This window comes from Diplotaxodon limnothrissa, linkage group LG7, assembly GCF_057381915.1.
Source record: "Diplotaxodon limnothrissa isolate DT_005_m linkage group LG7, D_limnothrissa_male_GT1.1, whole genome shotgun sequence".
NCBI lineage: Eukaryota > Metazoa > Chordata > Actinopteri > Cichliformes > Cichlidae > Diplotaxodon > Diplotaxodon limnothrissa.
Window position 1 is genome coordinate 44689697 of NC_140602.1, and position 20488 is coordinate 44710184.

Genomic DNA, 20488 nt, shown 5'->3' on the forward strand with positions numbered 1-20488 from the left:
ACTGTACAGTGTTTTCCTGCACACACACAAAGGAGCACTGAGAGAAAGAACAGTATTACAAACTGAGGGAAAGGGGAGAAAAATGCAATTTCTGGTAAAGATAAATAAATTAAAAGATGGTACAAAGAATCCTGTTGAAGCTGCTGTAGAACCAAAAAAAAAATACTGTGTGATTACAGGCACATGATAGGAGAACTTGTGTTTTGTTTTTACACAACTCAACCATCTGATATCAAGCAATACATTTTACATGCTTTTCATGTAAGAGATTGCAACTCTTAGAAGAGTAGAGGGAATATAAAAAGTAAAACTCTTATCCCCCTCTGTGTCAGAAAGACAAAAATATTCAGCCCACTGCTGGACTTTTGTTACAATTCAGATTTGTTACTTTTTTACTACAGTAAACAGTTAACCCCTCATATGTAAAAATAATAATAATAATAATATTAAGAGGAAAATGTTCTAATTCAGGTGCCACTGGAACAATAGTGCGTTGTTATATTCGAGGAAAAACATTGACACAAAACAAGGACATCTAAGATATCAACCCTTATCATTTAAGTACAGTTATTTAAAAAAAAAAAAAAAAAAAAAAACACGACAGGGTAAAACGGCTCAATAATGATTATTTTTTTTACATTTTTTTTTTTAACTGATAGGAAAAAATCAAACAGCATTTTGCTTTTTCTACATACAAGTCCAGCAATTTTTGAGCTGCTGTAGAGCAAAGACTCATGCAATTGTTAACACAGCACAAATGATTTTAATTCTATCGGGAAATTGTGGACAGTTAACATTTTACAGCAAACTCAGATAATACTAACACTGCTGTATTATAAAATAGACACTTGAACAGAAACGGACTCACTGTTTTCACTGGGCTGATGGGTGCATGTGTGGAACTGCATGTGATTTAGGGTTACTGCACATCTTCAGTGTAGTGTTAACATGTACACACTTTAAATTTGGCTGGTACACACACACGATAAACACCTGGTTCCTCTGTTTATCTGAATTATCAGTGAGCTGATGAGCACAACCCTGACCTGACAAACATGCTAACATTAACGCCCCAATTCCACCTGGTATGAACATGCACACTATATCTAGATCCTGACAGCCGGTCCATGAATGTTTGCATTCATCCTGGTATTAAAACAGCCTCTCATTGTCTTGATTGTGCATGCGATGTGATTAACAAGAAGATGAGCTGGGAGGACACGGCCGACTTCAACTACATGTGCGTTCACATTACAGTAAGCTACCTAGACATGTTGATACCAGGTGTAGGTTAGGTAACTGGGTCAAAATGACATTAGGTAAAGGCAATGAACACCTGATTGTAAACCAGTTCCTTATAAACAAATCCTCAAGCTTCATCCAGAGGCACCGTGTGTCTGACAACATGCTTTTGGTAAAGCACTCCCTGCTTGTCTCAGGAGGCTTCGTTGGCTTGGCTTGGCATCTTGCACATCATCAGGATCTGCTTCAAGGCTTTCTGGACGTCCTCGTCCATCTGACCCTAAAGGTCCAAGACAGACGGTCAGTTAGTCAACTGACTAAAAATAAAGAAAACAACTGCTAAAGTGATTACTAGGTGGATAATATTAAGTGACATTCATTTGAAAAACCTTCCAACGAATCACAAACAAAAGTATCTGAATGCCTGACTTAAAGTTAGTTAGGGTGACCTGATCCCTTAAAAGTGAACATCATTAAGCTGTAGTCCAAGAAGACATAAACAAATGGATGGACTTACCTGAACAGCATAGAGGAGGTGCATTCTGTAAACTGACACTACTTCACTGTGTTGCTTCTTTGACTCCTAAAAAGACATGAGGCAAACCCAAACTTAACAACTGTACTTTATTTATATCAAAGCTAGTGTAAGTAATTTACAGAGCCCCCAGAAGGTTGCACTGTTGTGACTCCAGTAAGGAATAAGCTCATCAGATCTCTCTGATTATAACTGAAGCCTGGGGGTGGCAAACCTGGGAATGTGGCTGTTTCCATGGCTGTGCTTTGGCTGTTATACGTGTGTGTGTGTGTGTGTGTGTGTGTGTGTGTGTGTGTGTGTGTGTGTGTGTTGACAGATTGTGCTGTAACTTATTACAAAAGCAGTTTAAGGGAACATTTCTGTGACCTTTGTGGAGCTTTTAAACCGATTCGCTAATTATTAATGAGAAATCTTACAGCAAGCTGGTACTGCAGTTGTTTGATTTGCTGCTGCATCGTCTCGAGTTGCTGATTTTGCTGCTGTCGTTTGGAGGGGGAGCAGGAGCTGTAGGAGAGCTGTGATAGGCTGTTTAAGGCATCCTTCAGTTTCACCACCTCTCGAGACAGGTCATCTATCTACAACAAGATAGAACAAGTTGAACAAGTTCACCGTGAAATGAAAATACTTTTAGCTGCCATTTCCTTACTGACCCTCTTGTTCTTTTCTCTCTCTGATGCAGTGTGATTCTCCACCAGCTGTTTGAGCTGACACACAGCATCCTGGGACTCGGCCAGTTTGGAGGTCAGCGTCTGGTTCTCCTTCTCCTTTGACATAACTAGCTCCTGCAGGGCTTCTCGCTCTGCACCATTATCCCGTGCCTGATGGATGGATGAGCGGTTAAGATAAGTGTTAAGAATAGATAGTACTAAATGTTAGAGAGAAAAGAGCCTTTGGAAAGTGGATATGTTGTTTTTGCCTATCCTCCCACCTTCTGCCAGGCATCAGCAGCCTCCAGGGCCATCTCATCCTGCTTCCTGAGGGCCTCCTGGAGGAGGTGTGTCAGATGGTTCACTTCACCTTCCAGCTGCTCCCGCACTGTGTCATGCTCCACGCGGGAGACTGAGTCATCTGGGGTGACATCCTTCTCAGCTGTCAGCCTGTTTGTGAAGGGGACACATGGTAGTAAATAGAAGTACATTTTATTCTAGCAGGGAGGAACATTTAATGGAAATGGATAAACCCAGTAACCCTGTAATTGATGTGAATATATTTTAATATCTTTTATTTTTTTCATTTTCATATTTTAAAAAAAATGAGATAAATGTATTTCTCTAACAATCAAGATTAGTCAGCTTGTTTTTTTCTTTCATTAACTTGCCATTCTACAGATATACATTCCTAAACAAGCCAATTAGTATTAGCTGATAACACTAATACTAGCACTCTATTACCTCATTATGATCACTTTTGGCATCATTATGCTAAACTTGAGGCTGCTACACCACAAGACCTATCGGTGATTTTGTGGTACACTATGTGCATCCTTCTTTTATATATAGTCTGTGCCTTAATTTTATACTCATTTACTGATAATCATTAGTACAATATTAGGTTCTTTTACTTGTTATCATTTCACATTATCCAAAAGGTTATTTATACAGGTGCGTCAATGTATAAGTAAGATTTTTGTTGTAGCCAACCAAGGTGGAGCTCAGTAAAAAATAGGAAACATGTTCATCATCAAAATTTGACATATTTAGTTTTGTGTTTGTGTTGCTATTTTTCACTCACCTGTGTTGAAGAGCCTCCACCTGCGTGGTCTTTTGATGTAGCTCCTCTTTCAAGGCTTCCACCTCATTTTCCAGCTCTTTGATCGCATTACCCAGAGACGACATCACCTGCATTTGATCAGCAAGAGCCACGGAGCTCTGTGCCTGAACCTCTGCCGCCTTCCTCAGTAGTGAAATCTCCTCTTGAGCAGATGAATATTTCTTCTCAGCCTCAGCTAGCAGCCTCTGCAGCTCCTCCACCTTACTGTTTAACACCTGCACCTGTTGTTCCAAAGTTGGAGAGGGGGAGGTACTCTTCTCAGCTTGAGCTTCAGCCAGCTGTTTCTGAGTGGCATTGAGCTGATTTTTGGTTTCACTGTAGGAGCGTGAAAGTTCCCTGCAGCGGAGCTGCAGTCCAGTGATTTCCTCATCTCGGGCAGCCTTCATCTCTTCAAAGTCTTTGGCTGCAGATTCAACAGGCACTGTGCCCTTTAGAGCCTCCTAAGCAACAGAAAGGGGATAAATTGCAGGCCATAAAGATGAATGATATGTGGCGAACTGCATTTTAAAAAGCAGTCTAAAGAAAAAAAAAAAAAAACTCTGCTCCTCTGATATCAGCTAAATCTTGAATTGTCAGCCTCAAGCAGAGATGAAACAGACTACAAAGGTTGGACAAATCAATTTTGTTCATATAGAAGAACCCTGCATTTACCTGGAGCACCCTGACTTCCTCCTGTGCCTCCTTGTACAGCTCCTCAAGTTGTGCTGCCCTCTGTTCTTTCTCTTTAGCGCTCTCTCTATCATCCTCCGTCTTCTTCAGTGCCTCTTCCAGACGTTTGATATGTTGTGTTGCTTTATCTACCTCTGACTCTGATTGGGCGAGCTGGGCCTTTAGCTGCGTTACTTCATGTTCAAGTGTGGATGATGTAAGCCTCTGGCTCTCTCGTTCTCTCGTTCCCACCTGTACTCTCAGATTCTCCACTTCCTCCACAGCTTGGTGGTATCTCTCCTGAGTGTCAGTCAGCTTGGCTTGCAGCTCTGCTAGACTCTCCATCAGCTCTCTCTCTCTTCCTCTCTCGCTTTCATTGTCCTCTCTTTCCCTGCTTCGCTCTGGCTTCAGCTGAGTCTGAAGCGACTGGTTTTCCTTCCTGGTTTCAAGCAGTTTTATCTGAACTTTCTCTAATGTCTGCCTTAACAATCTGATCTCCTCTTCGCCTCCTCCTCGTAGTTTCTCCCTCTCGTCTTCCTCCAGTATCACAGAGTCAGCTCCTGGATCTTCCCCTTCTACTTGAGTGGTGGAGGGGACTTGAGGCAATGACTCAAACTCATCCTGGGTAGAGTGGAAAGATGAGTTGGAGGCAATGCTGTTTGGACGACTCCTCTCCTTCAGGTTTTCATTTCCTTGGAGGGATGGATGTTTCTGTGGGATGAGGGAACAGGCAAAAGTGAATGAAAGTGAGTGAGGCTGGAAATACAAAAAGCTCAGTAATGAAACTGCAGCTATGTTTTTCTCTCACATTCGCTTGGATTGATTAATTACAAAGAAAAAAACAGAGGTATTTATTAGACATGACACGATACCACTTTTTATGTCTGATATCGATATCATAAATGTGGATATCTGCCGATACTGATATGAATCCGATATAGTGTATTTTGTAATCAATAAAACTGTTTTTTAATATCTTGCTGCATTTTTTATAAGTTCATACTCAAGTTTAAATAAACAACAACACTAAAGCTATTCTGTTATACCTGTATGCAAAAAATACACTGCACCCAAAATATTTCATAGTTCAGCAACACTGATCAATCTAATGCACTTAAACCTGGACCATCCTCCCTATTCTGGTGTTTTAAAGAGTACTTAGCAGAAATATTAAACAACCTAACTAGCAGGGTTGCCAACTCCCAGCAAAAATATTAGGGAACCACCCCCCACCTCACGATGCTTAATCGACGCAATCAACTTTAATTTAATGTAAGTGTAAAACAAATGCACAGAAATCAGTTATTTTTCTGCAATAATTAAATAGATTCAACATCTTTCTTCAATTCTTCAATTGCAGACTGCACAGATGGTACCTTCCCAAATGAAAAAGTACTATAGCTTACTAGGGTATATATTAGGGGCGACCGTGGCTCAGGGGGTTGGGAATCGCATCTGTAACCGGAAGGTCGCCGGTTCGATCCCTGGGCTCTCTGTCCTGGTCGTTGTGTCCTTGGACAAGACCCTACCGCCTACTGGTGTTGGCCAGAGGGGCCGATGGCGCGATATGGCAGCCTCGCTTCTGTCAGTCTGCCCCAGGGCAGCTGTGGCTACAACTGTAGCTGCCTCCACCAGTGTGTGAATGTGAGAGTGAATGAATAGTGGCATTGTAAAGCGCTTTGAGGGCCCCGAAAAGCGCTTTATAAATCCAATCCATTATTATTATTATTAGACTTGTATACAATTATGGATTTCTAGACATTTAATCAGATGACCACTTTGGTTGTAAGATTCAGATAATTATTTATTAAAAGTTAGTCATTTTAAATGAAATAACAAAGAAAAGTATTTTTTGTGCCCCCCTCTCCCTGTTAATGCCCTGCCTAGCCCCCCTGGCAAAACTTTGCTAGACCCGCCCCTCCACAGTTACCAGCTGTCAGCTACATAAAAAAGGATCCTGGTGTTATTTGTCTCTCAGAAACAGTTCATAACTTCCCTTCAACTCATTCTTGTCACCTAAAAGGTAAACCTGTTTCTCCATCACTGTTCAGCTTTGATGATTCAGTAACATCAGGACATCTCCTGGTTTCATCTTCATGTTTCCCTCTCACCACATATCCAAACCGATATAATGAGCAGTAGCTTTTACAGCCGTGGCTCCAGCAAACACCAGCGAATACTAGAAAGTAATATTAAATCAATTCTAACAACAGCTGACCACGCTTAAACGTGCTACTGTTGTTTATCCGCTGGTCTCCTCTTTCTGGCGCAAAGTGGGCGATAAACAAACAAGAAAAACGGGACTTGCGACAGAAAAGCCGACCAGCTGATCATTGATCAGTTTCATGGTTGAAGTAGCAACAGGGGAGGAAGGGGGAGAGAATGAGAGAAGAAGAGGCAGCTGTGCAGCAAAAACAGAATAACTCCAGCTTTGTGTCTTTTTTCCATTCTAGCTGAAGTACGAGACAAATCGATTCCTTTTCTCCTCAATATGAAACTCCGATGGCCAGTCCAGCTGTGGCTCCAAATATCAGTTGTTTAGCTTAACGCGGAAATACTATTCAAACATTCAGAGATGAACTTATACACATTTGCTTTACTTCTCTGGGATAGTTTTCTTCGAAATTAAATGCCGCGGTTTGGAAGCATGTAGTGAGGCTCCAAATGCTCCACCAGACCGCCGACAGGTCTCGAAGAGACAGCCGCTCTATCACGTGACACATACGATACATAATATCGGATTGGTCCATCTCTAGTATTTATATAGCTGTGGGTGTCTTAAGAATAGGAGTCAAATTTTTCATATAAAATATTTTTTCCAATTTATATTTATAAAAAAAATTATATGAATATGAAAATACACTATAAACTTTCACTTTTCTATTCTTACTGAACACTTAGGGCACTTCTTACTACAACCCACAGCCAGTGGCCATGTTTTCTTTTTATCACACAATCTGGTGGATTCAATCTCAGCCACATTTACACAATTTTAGGGCACAGTCACTTTATGAAAATACCACAAAGCTGGGTCAACTGTTTAATTTGATCAGGATTGGCAGATTAATTAATAATGCACACACCCACTAAATTAACAATTAAATATAAGATATTACACAAATGGATTATTGCTCATTTACTCAAGTGTACTGAGCAACACTTAGCAGCATTAAGGGAGGACAGGAGGGATAATTAGAGTGTCAGCTTTATTTATTTAACCTCCTAGGACCTGGCGTCCACATATGTGAACATCACATTTTGAGTTATTTAGACCAAAATATTTAATTTTGCTCTACTAGGGCCTGATATCTACTTATGAGGACATTATACTGCTACTGTTTTATCAAAATTTTAAACGAATATCCTCATATGTGGCTCTCGTTTTTCTTAGGAACAAAAAAATCAGGTAAAAAAAAATAAAAAAATCTGGTGATTCTTTGTTTTTACACTCATTGGGTCCCAATCAGCCCAAATATCAAAGAGAAGGTTAGAAGGTTAAACAGAAACCAGTGTTGAGTAATATTACATTTAAAAGTAACATTAAATTAAAACATGTAAAACTTGGACTACGTTTTGGTTACCAGAAATAAACACACACCGTTGCACGTGACACATAAGCCAGTAAGGTCATTGCACTGATGCATATGCACACTATAGGTTGCCTTCTTTTAAGAATGTGCAGTTTGCTGGTAATCCTGTTGTTGTTGTTAGGCTGAGTTTTTCTGCAGTTTTCCTAGTGCTCCCAGGCATTCAGCTAACCATAAAGAGTACACAAGTTATTACCTTTTTAATATGCTTTAAATAAGCTCTAGGACAAAACTTAGAATGGAAACACAAACAAAAGTGTAATTATTCTGTGTGTTTATTAATGTGAAAAACGGAACAAAACAATAGTATACTTGTAAACTGAATCCTGTTGTTCGAAGTCTTAAACGCTTTCAAAAACCACCGCAATCGTCTTCGTAAGCTTTTCAGGCTCCGGCTTAAATCACAAACAAATGTCACGTAATCTGTAGTTAAACTGACACATTCCTATTTCCTAAGTGTAACGAGCACGCTCAGTAAAGAGGCATTCATCATCTTCATGATTTCCCGCCGGGCATAAAAGGATCAAACACCGAAATACTGTAAGCCGACTTCTTCTGTGCTTCTGTTTTTCTCTACTTCTACTACATTATTTGTGGTTTGTTAAAAAACAGAAAACATTTTTTTAAAAATCTATCACTTTAAACAATCTGCAGTAGTAACCTGGCTTAAACAAGCAGTTTACTGTTGTTTCGTTGATTGTTTTTGGTTGTTTATTTCATAGCTAAACTCCTGAGCATGAATGAATGGGTTACATACCTTAAGTTTGCTTGCAAGTTGCTGGTTTTCCAAAGTGAGAGCCATAATCTTGGCTTGCAGAACAGAAACCAGAGCAGCAGACGCTGTGAAACTTTGCTCGGCCTGCCAGGACATACACACACATACATTCACATACCAGACTGAGGCATAAAGACAACGCTAAGGACCACTACCTGCCTACTGAAAAACAACACGAGTCGTGGCACGTCTTAAGCTTAGTATAGACCTCCTTCAAGAATGCTGAAAAGCTGTTGTGTTTGTTTAGCACTAAACTACAAAAGCAGGCTGGCTTCTTTGTAAACATATTATACGTAGAAAACTGTTTAAGATTAATCTAAAGTTAAAATATTCAGTTAAAAATATGCACAACACAAACATCTCTGATTCAAGTTTTTCCTAAATGCATGAAAAGAGATTAACTTTCATATAAAATACATATAAATGCAGTATATTTACTCTATGTGGGGTACTCACATGAACAAGGCATGCTAATACTTATTATTAATTTAATTATTTTTCTCCAGATAATTTGGTCTAGTCAATACACCCGGTTTAAAAACCTGCATATATGGAATTTAAATAAAGCACCAAAGTGTTGTCAACTATATATTAGTCACCTTTGTATCCAGCTCAGGACCCGTCACCGTCTCCACCGTTTGCTTCAGGTCTTTGATTGTTTCCAGCAGCATGTTTCTCTCCTTGTCAACCTCCTCTTTCAATGCTGTTCCTCTGATCTCATCTTCCTGTGAAAAAAAGGGGAGGAGAAAGGAGTGACGAGTGGCAGAAAAAACTGGGAGGAAAAAAAAACATCATATGAAGGCTGATGGAAAGAATTTACCCAAGTACTTAAAATGGAAGCCTAAAGGCTAATGCAGCTTTTACTTTCATATTTCTTTTTTAATACCTTGTGTTTTTCTGTTACCTTGTAGTTGAATCTTTTAGGAGTGTCACTTTTGTTGGATGCTGGAGTGCCAGTAGATGTAACAATTGAAGGGGAAGAGGGTCCAGAGCTCTAAAGGAGGATTGTTGCATTAATTTTCCTGATAAATTACTATCATTGATTTGTCCACTTTTAATGTCGCTACCATCTCTCAGACATTTTACAATCCCTAAGGATGTCCTGTACTGCACTGACTGTTTATAGAAACAGCTTGCAAATGCAAACACCACACTTTCCACAATTTTTTCCTTTGGCCTCTTAATAAAAAATAAAAATAAAAAAAAAGAGAGAGAGAGATATTAAATGCTAAAAGAGTTGTAATCGCTAAACTTTTAATTGAATTTGGATACAAAAACCTTACAATTAAAGCTGATGGTGTGCACTTTGAACCCATATGTATAACATAACTTACTTGAAATGTTTTACTAAACAACTAAAATAACATAAATTATGTCAGTGCATAAAATATACACACTGGCCACGTTAATAGGTTACCTGTTAAACTGCTCAGTATACCTAATACTAAATACCTAATCAGCGAATCACATGACATCAACTCAATACATATAAGCATGTATACTTGGTCAAGACAACCTGCTGAAGTTCAAACTGAGTAACAGAATTTCTGATTATTAAAGAAACTGCTGATCTAATGGGTTTTCCTACAAAAAACATCTCTAGGGTTTACAGAAAATGGTCAGAAAGGGATAAAATATCCAGTGAGCAGTAGTTCTCTGGGTGAAAATTACTTGCTGATGCTAGATAACTGAGAAGCATTGCTGGACTGCGTTAAGCCAATAGGAAGACAGCAGTAACTCAAATAACCACTTGATACGATCGAGGCTTGCAGAAGAACATCTCCAAATCCTCCAAGAACAGGAACGCGAGGCTTTTGATTGGCACAGACTCATCAAAATTAGACAATAGAAGACTGGAAAAAATGTGGCCTTGTCTAATGAGTATTGATTTCTGCTGCAAGATTCAGATAGCAGGGTCAAAATTGTGAGTAAGCATGATGAAAGCATGGATCCATCCTGCCTTGTGTCCAGACAGTCCGCATGTGTAATAAGTTCAAACTGAACATGAGAATGGAGAATCTGATGCTTGGCATATATTCTTTTTTTACTTTGCACCTATTACTAACAACTTAGCATCACTTAATACCTGGGTATTGTTGCTAACCATGTCCTCTAGCATAACATGCCACACCACAAAGCTGAAACAATCTCAAACTGGTTTCTTGAACATGACAAGGAATACAGGGTACTCAAATGACCTCCAATGTCACCAGCTCTTCAGGATGTGGTGAAATGGGAGACTTGCATTATGGACATCTGATGCTAACATGCCAATATGGACCAAAATCTCTGAGGAATGTTTCCAGCCCCTAATTAAATCTGCCATGGAGACTTGTGGCAGTTCTGAAGTCAAAAGAGGCTCCAACCCAGTACTAGAAAGCTGTACCTAATAAAGTGGCCAGTGATTATACATGCACATCAACAGAAAAATTTGGCTGATATTTTCTCACCAGAAATCAGTTAATAGTTTGTCGAAGAGACCTTTACAGATAGTATGTAAATAAGCAATCGCTGATTTTGTTCTTATATTACTTTGTATGAATACACTACAAACATGCATTAATATTAATATGGAGAGTGGCACACTGGTACAAGCTGCCAGACATAGACACATGCATTTACCTGAGGTGGGCTAATGGGAGGTGGAGGTGCTTTTCGTTTTTTGGGAGTTATGATCCGTTCATCACTTATCTTAGCTACTTGATCATGCTGAAGAGCCAGCAAAAGAGGCAGAGAGGGAAGGTGACCAAAAAAAGAGAAAGAAAAGTGGGATTCAGTGCTGGTTAGTAAGAGGAGTCAATCGGTGGGTGCTACAGTAAGAATTAAGGTTTCTTTTTCAAAAACAGCAATTAAAGTTTTTTTTTTCAAAGCTCGGAATTATGACACTAACATATGAGAGAAACTGAACTATATTATTTGTAGCTATGAAACTGAAATTAGTCTGAAGTTGGTTTTATTCCTTATTTTACTTCCTAATTCTATAAATCAGTTGGCAGTGCTAAAATGTTTATTCACTGTCATCCGCTGTGGAATTTCACATGTTTTAGTACTTTTGATGGTCGATATCTTACCTGGGGACTTTTAGGAGACTTCGTATCTGCCAAAAAAGATGGAAAGGTATTGTTAGGTACAACACACTAAACATCTAAGAAAAATTCAACAGTAACAGGAAACCAACTGCAGGTGGCAGTGTTAACTTGTGTTGAACCCAGAGCAGTATGGATCTCTGTCTCACAGGGGCAGTATGTGTGTTTTTATTGGCACTGATCAGGTTTTGGGAGGGCAAAAAAACCCTGAAAGCATTAAGACTGGATCTCACATTGTTTTTGGTTAGGGTTAAGACTGAGATTAGGTACAGAGTAAGTTTCCCTGGAAATGTACTGGTTCACTGCAATGCCCTTAAGGGGGGAGGGGGAAAAAACTAAAAACAAATATGCCTGCCTACCGCAGCCTGAGTGACATTGTCCGCAAAATTTACATACAAACCTTTACTGAATACTTCCTCAACACTTGCATAAAGCCACCTGCACTCACTTCCTATCTTTCTCTGAACTGTAGGTTTGTGTTTATGCACAACTCTTACCTGAGACCTGATGCTTGTTTAGTGCAGCTGAAAGGGCAGTTTTGGTTTCAGAGCTGCCTGAGACCTTAGCGTAATGTAAAACCTCATGGCCTTCTGCATCTACAGCTGACAAGTCTGCTCCTCTCTGAACCAACACTTCAACAACAGATACTGCGTTGGACTCGGTTGCGAGCATCAAGGCCGTCCTACAACACAGACAACACAGCATACTGATCACCACTTCAACATCAATCAAATATCCTACAATGAGCAACAATTTATTTGTAATTTTTTCCCTGTGTCTTATTGTGTGTCGACTTTGTTGGGGTCTTTTTTTGTTGTTTTTTTGTTTTGTATACCTGCCACTGTTGTCAGAAGCGTTGATTTCAGAACCAAAGTCGAGCAAAGTGCTGCATACTTCTGCATGACTGTGTTTGGCTGCCAACAGCAAGGAAGTGAGGCCATCCTATAGGAGAAACAAACATAAAAACGAGAAAACAAAATGACTAAAATCATCCTATAGAGAAAAATAAAAGACAAGACAACATGACACAGATTTAAATGGACGCACACCCACAGCAATATAACTAGTCACAGCGTGGGCCTTGACAGACTATGGTAACTGTGTGTAAGGTGAGAAAAATCTCAGGCCTGTGTGAAAAATGAGTGAATGTCTGCTGCTCTAAATGAATTCCCCAGCAGATAAACAGAAAAAATTCAGATGGTATGTTTAAGATGAAAGAAATAAGAGCATGGGAAAATCCCCCAAATCATATTACTGATTGAGCTCAGCAGGTTGCAGAGAGTTGGTGGATGACTGCAGTATTTCATAAGACAGGCTATCCCATTTTTCTCCAGGACTGTCAGGGTCTGACCCCAAGTGTAACCCTTCACTTAACCTCAGTCTTGTAATGCTCAAGCATAAATATTTGACTGCCTAAGATGGATAAGGGAAATTCCCAGTCTAGAGAGAGCTACTTCATCACAGGCATAAGGGTATACAGTGGCTTGCAAAAGTATTCGGCGCCCTTGAACTTTTCCACATTTTGTCACATTACAGCCACAAACATGAATCAATTTTATTGGAATTCCACGTGAAAGACCAACACAAAGTGGTGCACACATGAGAAGTGGAACGAAAATCATACATGATTCCAAACATTTTTTACAAATAAATAACTGAAAAGTGGGGTGTGCGTAATTATTCAACCCCCTGAGTCAATACTTTGTAGAATCACCTTTTGCTGCAATTACAGCTGCCAGTCTTTTAGGGTATGTCTCTACCAGCTTTGCACATCTAGAGACTGAAATCCTTGCCCATTCTTCTTTGCAAAACAGCTCCAGCTCAGTCAGGTTAGATGGACAGCGTTTGTGAACAGCAGTTTTCAGATCTTGCCACAGATTCTTGATTGGATTTAGACACCAGACAGGTCAGGGATAGTTACTGAGAAATTTAAAGCAGGCTTAGGCTACAAAAAGATTTCCCAAGCCTTGAACATCCCACGGAGCACTGTTCAAGCGATCATTCAGAAATGGAAGGAGTATGGCACAACTGTAAACCTACCAAGACAAGGCCGTCCACCTAAACTCACAGACCGAACAAGGAGAGCGCTGATCAGAAATGCAGCCAAGAGGCCCATGGTGACTCTGGACAAGCTGCAGAGATCTACAGCTCAGGTGGGGGAATCTGTCCATAGGACAACTATTAGTCGTGCACTGCACAAAGTTGGCCTTTATGGAAGAGTGGCAAGAAGAAAGTCATTGTTAACAGAAAACCATAAGAAGTCCCATTTGCAGTTTGCAACAAGCCATGTGGGGGACACAGCAAACATGTGGAAGAAGGTGCTCTGGTCAGATGAGACCAAAATGGAACTTTCTGGTGGCCAAAATGCAAAGCGCTATTTGTGGCGGAAAAATAACACTACACATCACTCTGAACACACCATCCCCACTGTCAAATATGGTGGTGGCAGCATCATGCTCTGGGGGTGCTTCTCTTCAGCAGGGACAGGGAAGCTGGTCAGAGTTGATGGGAAGATGGATGGAGCCAAATACAGGGCAATCTTGGAAGAAAACATCTTGGAATCTGCAAAAGACTTGAGACTGGGGCGGAGGTTCGCCTTCCAGCAGGACAACGACCCTAAACATGAAGCCAGGGCAACAATGGAATGGTTTAAAACAAAACATATCCATGTGTTAGAATGACCCAGTCAAAGTCCAGATCTAAATCCAATCGAGAATCTGTGGCAAGATCTGAAAACTACTGTTCACAAACGCTGTCCATCTAACCTGACTGAGCTGGAGCTGTTTTGCAAAGAAGAATGGGCAAGGATTTCAGTCTCTAGATGTGCAAAGCTGGTAGAGACATGCCCTAAAAGACTGGCAGCTGTAATTGCAGCAAAAGGTGGTTCTACAAAGTATTGACTCAGGGAGCTGAATAATTACGCACACCCCGCTTTGCAGTTATTTATTTGTAACAAATGTTTGGAATCATGTATGATTTTCGTTGCACTTCTCACGTGTGCACCACTTTGTGTTGGTCTTTCACGTGGAATTCCAATAAAATTGATTCATGTTTGTGGCTGTAATGTGACAAAATGTGAAAAAGTTCAAGGGGGCCGAATACTTTTGCAAGCCACTGTAGTTTCTAAAAACTATGAGGAGCAATAGATAATACTCTTCAGCACTGAGTTGTTTAACAGACATTTCCACTGTGAAACATGTTTGGGGGAGGGGGATCCAAGTCTTTCCTGAAAAAAAAAAAAAAAAAAAAGTAGGAAAACGAACTTCAAGAAGCACTAACGTCTGTCAGCATAGTTTTGTGTGTGTTTTATATTACAAGGCTGCTGCTTTCACACACCACAGAGAACAGAACTATGCTCTGGGTTCCTCTGAGCTCTGCTAAACACTTTAACAGGCATGTGTCTGTGTTTGCCCTGTCTGTGTTTTATATTTCTCTGGAATCTAAAAGACAGAAGTAATTTTGTTCTTCTCTGGGTAATAGGTTCAATGCGTGTGTATAAAGGCATGTGGGCGCACAGGTGTATTACTGCTAGTTTGCTGGCATGTGTTACTCGCTGTGTTTCTAACTTGCTGTCATCGTGTCTGACATTTAAAGCCATATTACCCAAATATGGGCAACAGTGTAAACGCTGGGCAGAGGTGATGCATGACAAGTTAACTGTTAGGACAAGGTGTTACAGTCAGAGAGGCCTGTCAATCAAGACAACTAAAATAAAAACACAGCTCTGCTTAAACCTGAATACACTCACCATGCAACAGTATTCTCAGCATTACCATTATATGTTCATTTGCCACCTGAAAACTGGTTTAAATCCAAATAGTGTCTTTGTTTGTATGAACAGGATCCTAAAACCGTCAGTCTGCTGGTTGCATGTACAGTCAATGGCTACTTAATTAGTTACACATTGCTAGCACTGGGTTAGACCTCCTTTTGCTTTCAGGCCCACCATAATACTTCATGGCACAGATTCAACAAGGTGCTGAAAATATTTCTTTAAAACATTTGGTCCATATTGACATGACAGCATCACATAGTTCCTGAAGACTTGTCAGATGACACATCCATGATGACAATCTCCTGTTTCACCACACCACAAAGGTGCTCTGTTGGACTGAGATCTGGTGGCAATTCGAGTACAGTGAACATATTGTCATGCTCAAGAAACCAGTTTGAAATATGAGTTTGGTGAAATGGGGCTTTATCCTGCTGGAAGCAGTTAACAGAAGTTGTCACAAAGGGATACACATGGTCAGTAACAATGCTCAGTTGGTACTAAGGGACCAAAGTGTGCCAAAAAAATATGCCCCCCAAATATTACACTGCCACCACAAGCCTGAACTGTTGATACTAGGCAGGATAGATCAATGTTTTCATGTTGTTTCCACTAAATTCTCATCCAACCGTCTAAATATTGCAGCAGAAATTAAGACTTGTCAGATGAGGCAAACATTTTTCCAATTTGTCCAATTTTAAACTGCAATCTCAGTTTTCTGTTCTTTACTGACAGGACTCGCTTCCAGTGTGGTCTTCTCATGCTTTTTATATTTATAATGTAATAAAACTGAGACACACAGTTGAAACTGCGCTTCTTTTTCTGAGCTATTTCTGAACTATAATAAAGGTTTAATTAAATTTCTTTACACTGACTGAAGGGGCACTTTCACTGGTCCGGCCCACTTAAACTCAAAATGTGCTATATGTGACCCAGAATATAAAATTTGACAGTTTAACTGTTCTATAGTGGTGGTTGTGCAGGAAAATCCCAGTAAATCAGCAGTTTTTAATATACTGAGACCAGCCCATCTAACATCAACAAACATGCTAAATTCAGTCACTTAAATCACCTTTCTTCCCCATGCTGTTTGAACTTCATTGTAATTTTAATATGTTTGTCTGAAACAGGTCTTGCTAGTAAATGAGACATTGAGACTCAGTGGGGCTACCTCTATAAATTAACCTCTATAATTAAAATAATAATAATAATAATAATCAGGTAATCTATATCTTAAAGGCACTGAGTTTCACAACAAGCAGCTGACCAGCTATACCTAATGAAGTTGTTGATTTTGGTCATTAAACATAGAAGATAATGGACCAGACATCTTGGAGCCTAACAAAACCAGATCATTTACAAGTAGCTGCATACTTTCATTTTCTTGTTTCATGTACACACTGATACTGCACATACATGCAGGCCTCTGCATGGGACTATTAAATGTAAGAACAACACCTCTTACTCATGAAAAATGGCAGGAAAATGAATCAGTGGGAAGAGTCTCAGTTCTCAGGTAGTTGAGCGCCATTAAAGACAACAATCATTTTATGTTGTAGAAATATTTATCTTTGTTTCCAATCTTGCACTCACCCAGCTACTTCCTTGTATACTGTATATGGATGTTCTCCACTATACGAGCCAAAATTTGACTCATGCTTTAATTTTAGCCATGCTGCCAGGAATGCACACAAATGCTGTAATTTTGCCATGTAGAAATGTTTGAGCTATGACTCGAAAGCAGGGTACACGTATTACCCCAACGCAGATCACAAACTGTGTTTAACATAAGGAAAATGAGCAGTTACACAGAGCCAGTCATTATAAAGACAGGACAGCTGAGCACCTTGTGATGTGAGCTTTCAAAAGGACAGTTCACTTCAAAATAAAATATAAAATTTTTTTCCTCAGTTTGGTATAATTGAAATGGATCCTAACTGCGCCCACCAACCAAATGAAGGACACAGTTATAGTCAATTTCTACAATTCAAATTCAAATTTTATTTGTCACGTACACAGTCATACACAGTACGATATGTAGTGAAATGCTTGGACAACTGCTCGTGACCTAAAGAAAACAAAAAAGGAAAAGGCTATGAATAAGATAGGAAATAAATATGAAAAATTAAAAAGGGTAAATTTAACTAGGAAGGAATAAAATATAAATTAAGGTTAAAAATGAAATAACTGTACAACACAAATTAGAATGAAGGGTAAATTTAACTGGGAGAATAAGATAAAATATATAAATTAAAGTTGAAAATAAAATAACTGTACAACAAAATACACAATATAGAACTATATAAGAATGTATGAAAAAATATAAATAAATATATACACAATAACAGCAGCATATACACAATAACAGCAGCGTGATTTAAGTAATGAAGTGAAACAATGTCCAGAATGTCCAGTGTGTGTAAGAACTGTATGTGTGGGTCAGTACTGTGTGGTGGTGTGATTGTGGGAAGAAGCTCCTCCTCAGTCTCTCTGTGTTGGTCTTCAGGGAGCGGAATCGCTTTCCTGACCTCAACAGAGAGAACAGTCTGTTGTTGGGATGGCTGAGGTCCTTCACGATCTTCCTGGCCTTGGTCCAGCACCGCCTGCTGTAGATTGAGTGCAGGTCAGGGAGCTCGGAGCGGATGGTGCGCTCAGCTGACCGCACAACCCTCTGTAGAGCTCGTCTGTCCTGCATGGTGCTGTTCCCGAACCAGGTTAAGATGTTTCCCGTCAGGATGCTCTCTATGGTGCAGGAGTAAAAGTTCCTGAGCACCTTGGAGGGCAGTTGGAAGTCTCTCAAGCGTCTGAGGTGGTAGAGACGCTGACGGGCCTTTTTCACCACGGTGTTGATGTGACAGGACCATGACAGGTCCTGCGTGATGTGAACTCCGAGGTATTTGAAGCTGTCCACTCTCTCCACTGGGCACTTGTTGATGACGGGGGTCTGGTAGTTCCTCTCCTGCTTAGTGCTGAAGTCCACTATCAGCTCCTTTGTCTTACTGACGTTTAGAAGGAGGTTGTTCCTCTGGCACCAGTTCTCCAGATTCCTAATCTCCTTCAGGTAGGCCGTCTCGTTGTTATCAGAGATCAGGCCCACCACGACGGTGTCGTCAGCAAACTTGATGATGGTGGTGGAGCTGGTAGTGGCCACACAGTCATATGTGTACAAAGAGTACAGCAGGGGGCTCAGAACACACCCCTGGGGGGCTCCAGTGCTGAGAGTGGTGGAGGCTGAGACATGTCCGCCCATCCTTACTGCCTGTGGTCTGCCAGTTAGGAAGTTGGAGATCCACAGACACATAGATGAGCTGAGTCCCAGATGCTCCAGCTTGGTGGTGAGTGTGGAGGGAATTATGGTGTTAAATGCAGAGCTGTAGTCTATGAAGAGCATTTTAACATAATTCCCCCTTCTAGTGTCCAAGTGAGTGAGTGATGTGTGGAGGAGATGAGAGATGGCATCGTCTGTGGAACGATTTGGACGGTAAGCAAACTGTAGTGGGTCCAGTGTGTCTGGTAGTGAAGAAATGATGAAGTCTCTGACCAGGCGTTCAAAGCACTTCATCACTACTGAGGTGAGGGCTACAGGGCGATAGTCATTGAGAGAAGCAGGGGTTTCTTCGGGACAGGAACAATGATGGACTCTTTGAAGCATGTGGGGATCACCGACTGAGATAGAGAGATGTTGAATATCTCAGTGAACACAGGAGCTAGCTGGTATGCGCAGTCTCTTAGGATACGACCTGGGATGCCGTCTGGTCCTGCTGCTTTCCTGGTGTTCACTCTCTTGAAGGCTCTCCTTACTTCATGCTCGGAGATGACGAGCACGTTTCCGGTGCTGGCAGTATCTTCCTGTCTGCAGCCGTTAGCGCCGCTAACACTAGCATTGTTGGAGTCCTTAGCTGCAGCCTCGAAGCGAGCATAGAAAGTGTTCAGCTTGTCTGCCAGAGTCACGGCCGCGTTCGTCATACCGGTTGTTGGTGCTTTATAGTCCGTTATTGTCCTTAGTCCCCGCCACAGGCTCCTAGAGTCACTCTGTTGGAGTTGTGACTCTAGTTTCCTCCCGTAGCGCTGCTTCGCCTCTTTCACCGCCCTCCGCACGTTATATGACGCGGCTTTGTACGGGTCCATGTCCCCCGTCATGAGTCCCGTGTTGTAGGCAGCGGTGCGGGATCTCAGAGCGTCGCGGATGGTTTTATCCACCCACGGCTTCTGGTTGGGAAACGTTGTGATAGTCTTTGTCTCCACGGTATCATCCGCTAGTTTCCCGATGAATCCCACAACCGCTTCCGTAAACACGTTGACATCATCATCGGAGCTGTTTCTGAACATGCCCCAGTCTGCGTCATCGAGTGCGTCCTGTAACGCGGCCACCGATTGATCCGTCCAGCGCGCGACCTTCCTCTGAACCAGAACTTCCTGTTTCAGCCTTTGTTTGTATTTTGGGATGAGGAAGATGGCGGCGTGATCAGATTTGCCAAAAGGAGGGCGGGATTGTGCCTTGTAGCCGTCCTTGACTGTAGTGTAGCAGTGGTCCAGTGTCCTTTCACCTCTGGTGGGGCAGGAGATGTGTTGATAAAAGTTCAGCGCTGCGCGTTTGAGGTTGGCGCTATTAAAGTCCCCCGTCACAATAAGCGCAGCGTCCCGGTGTTGTGTCTGGTGCTGTGTGAGTGCCTCATGCAGCTCGCATAAGGCGGTGACCGTGTCCGCTTGTGGTGGAATATAAACGGCACTTATAATGACCGATGTAAATTCCCGAGGTAGATAAAAAGGACGACACATGATGGACAGCAGTTCCAGATTTGGTGTGCAGGAGCGTGTGAGAGGAACAACGTTCGCACTGTTGCACCAGTTGTTGTTCACCATTAAACACACGCCGCCTCCCCTTGACTTCCCCGAGTCCCGTGTCCTGTCCATGCGGTGAACCGAGAAGAACTCGGCCGGCTGGATGGCGTGGTCCGGCACCGCTGGGTTCAGCCATGTCTCGGTGAAGCAGAGGAGATTGCAGTCCCGAATGTCTCTCTGGAACTTTACCCTGCCCCTGAGGTCGTCAAGCTTGTTCTCCAGTGACTGGAC

The 20488-nt window shown here is 41.3% G+C and overlaps 1 protein-coding gene across 1 annotated transcript in view; it reads right to left on the bottom strand.

Annotated features, from left to right (window-relative positions):
• Nucleotides 1-617: 617 nt before the first annotated feature.
• Nucleotides 618-20488, bottom strand: part of rai14 (retinoic acid induced 14) — a 54986-nt gene continuing 35115 nt past the window's right edge. The window contains exons 8-21 of the mRNA XM_085358168.1: nt 12479-12585; nt 12141-12325; nt 11629-11654; nt 11180-11266; nt 9462-9551; nt 9157-9282; nt 8540-8641; nt 4199-4906; nt 3509-3987; nt 2706-2874; nt 2428-2595; nt 2194-2352; nt 1760-1825; nt 618-1522 (exon numbers count right to left, since the gene is read on the bottom strand). Coding sequence (XP_085214294.1) covers nt 1436-1522; nt 1760-1825; nt 2194-2352; nt 2428-2595; nt 2706-2874; nt 3509-3987; nt 4199-4906; nt 8540-8641; nt 9157-9282; nt 9462-9551; nt 11180-11266; nt 11629-11654; nt 12141-12325; nt 12479-12585 — 2559 coding nt within the window. The 3' untranslated portion in view covers nt 618-1435. The remainder of the gene's footprint in view (nt 1523-1759; nt 1826-2193; nt 2353-2427; nt 2596-2705; nt 2875-3508; nt 3988-4198; nt 4907-8539; nt 8642-9156; nt 9283-9461; nt 9552-11179; nt 11267-11628; nt 11655-12140; nt 12326-12478; nt 12586-20488) is intronic.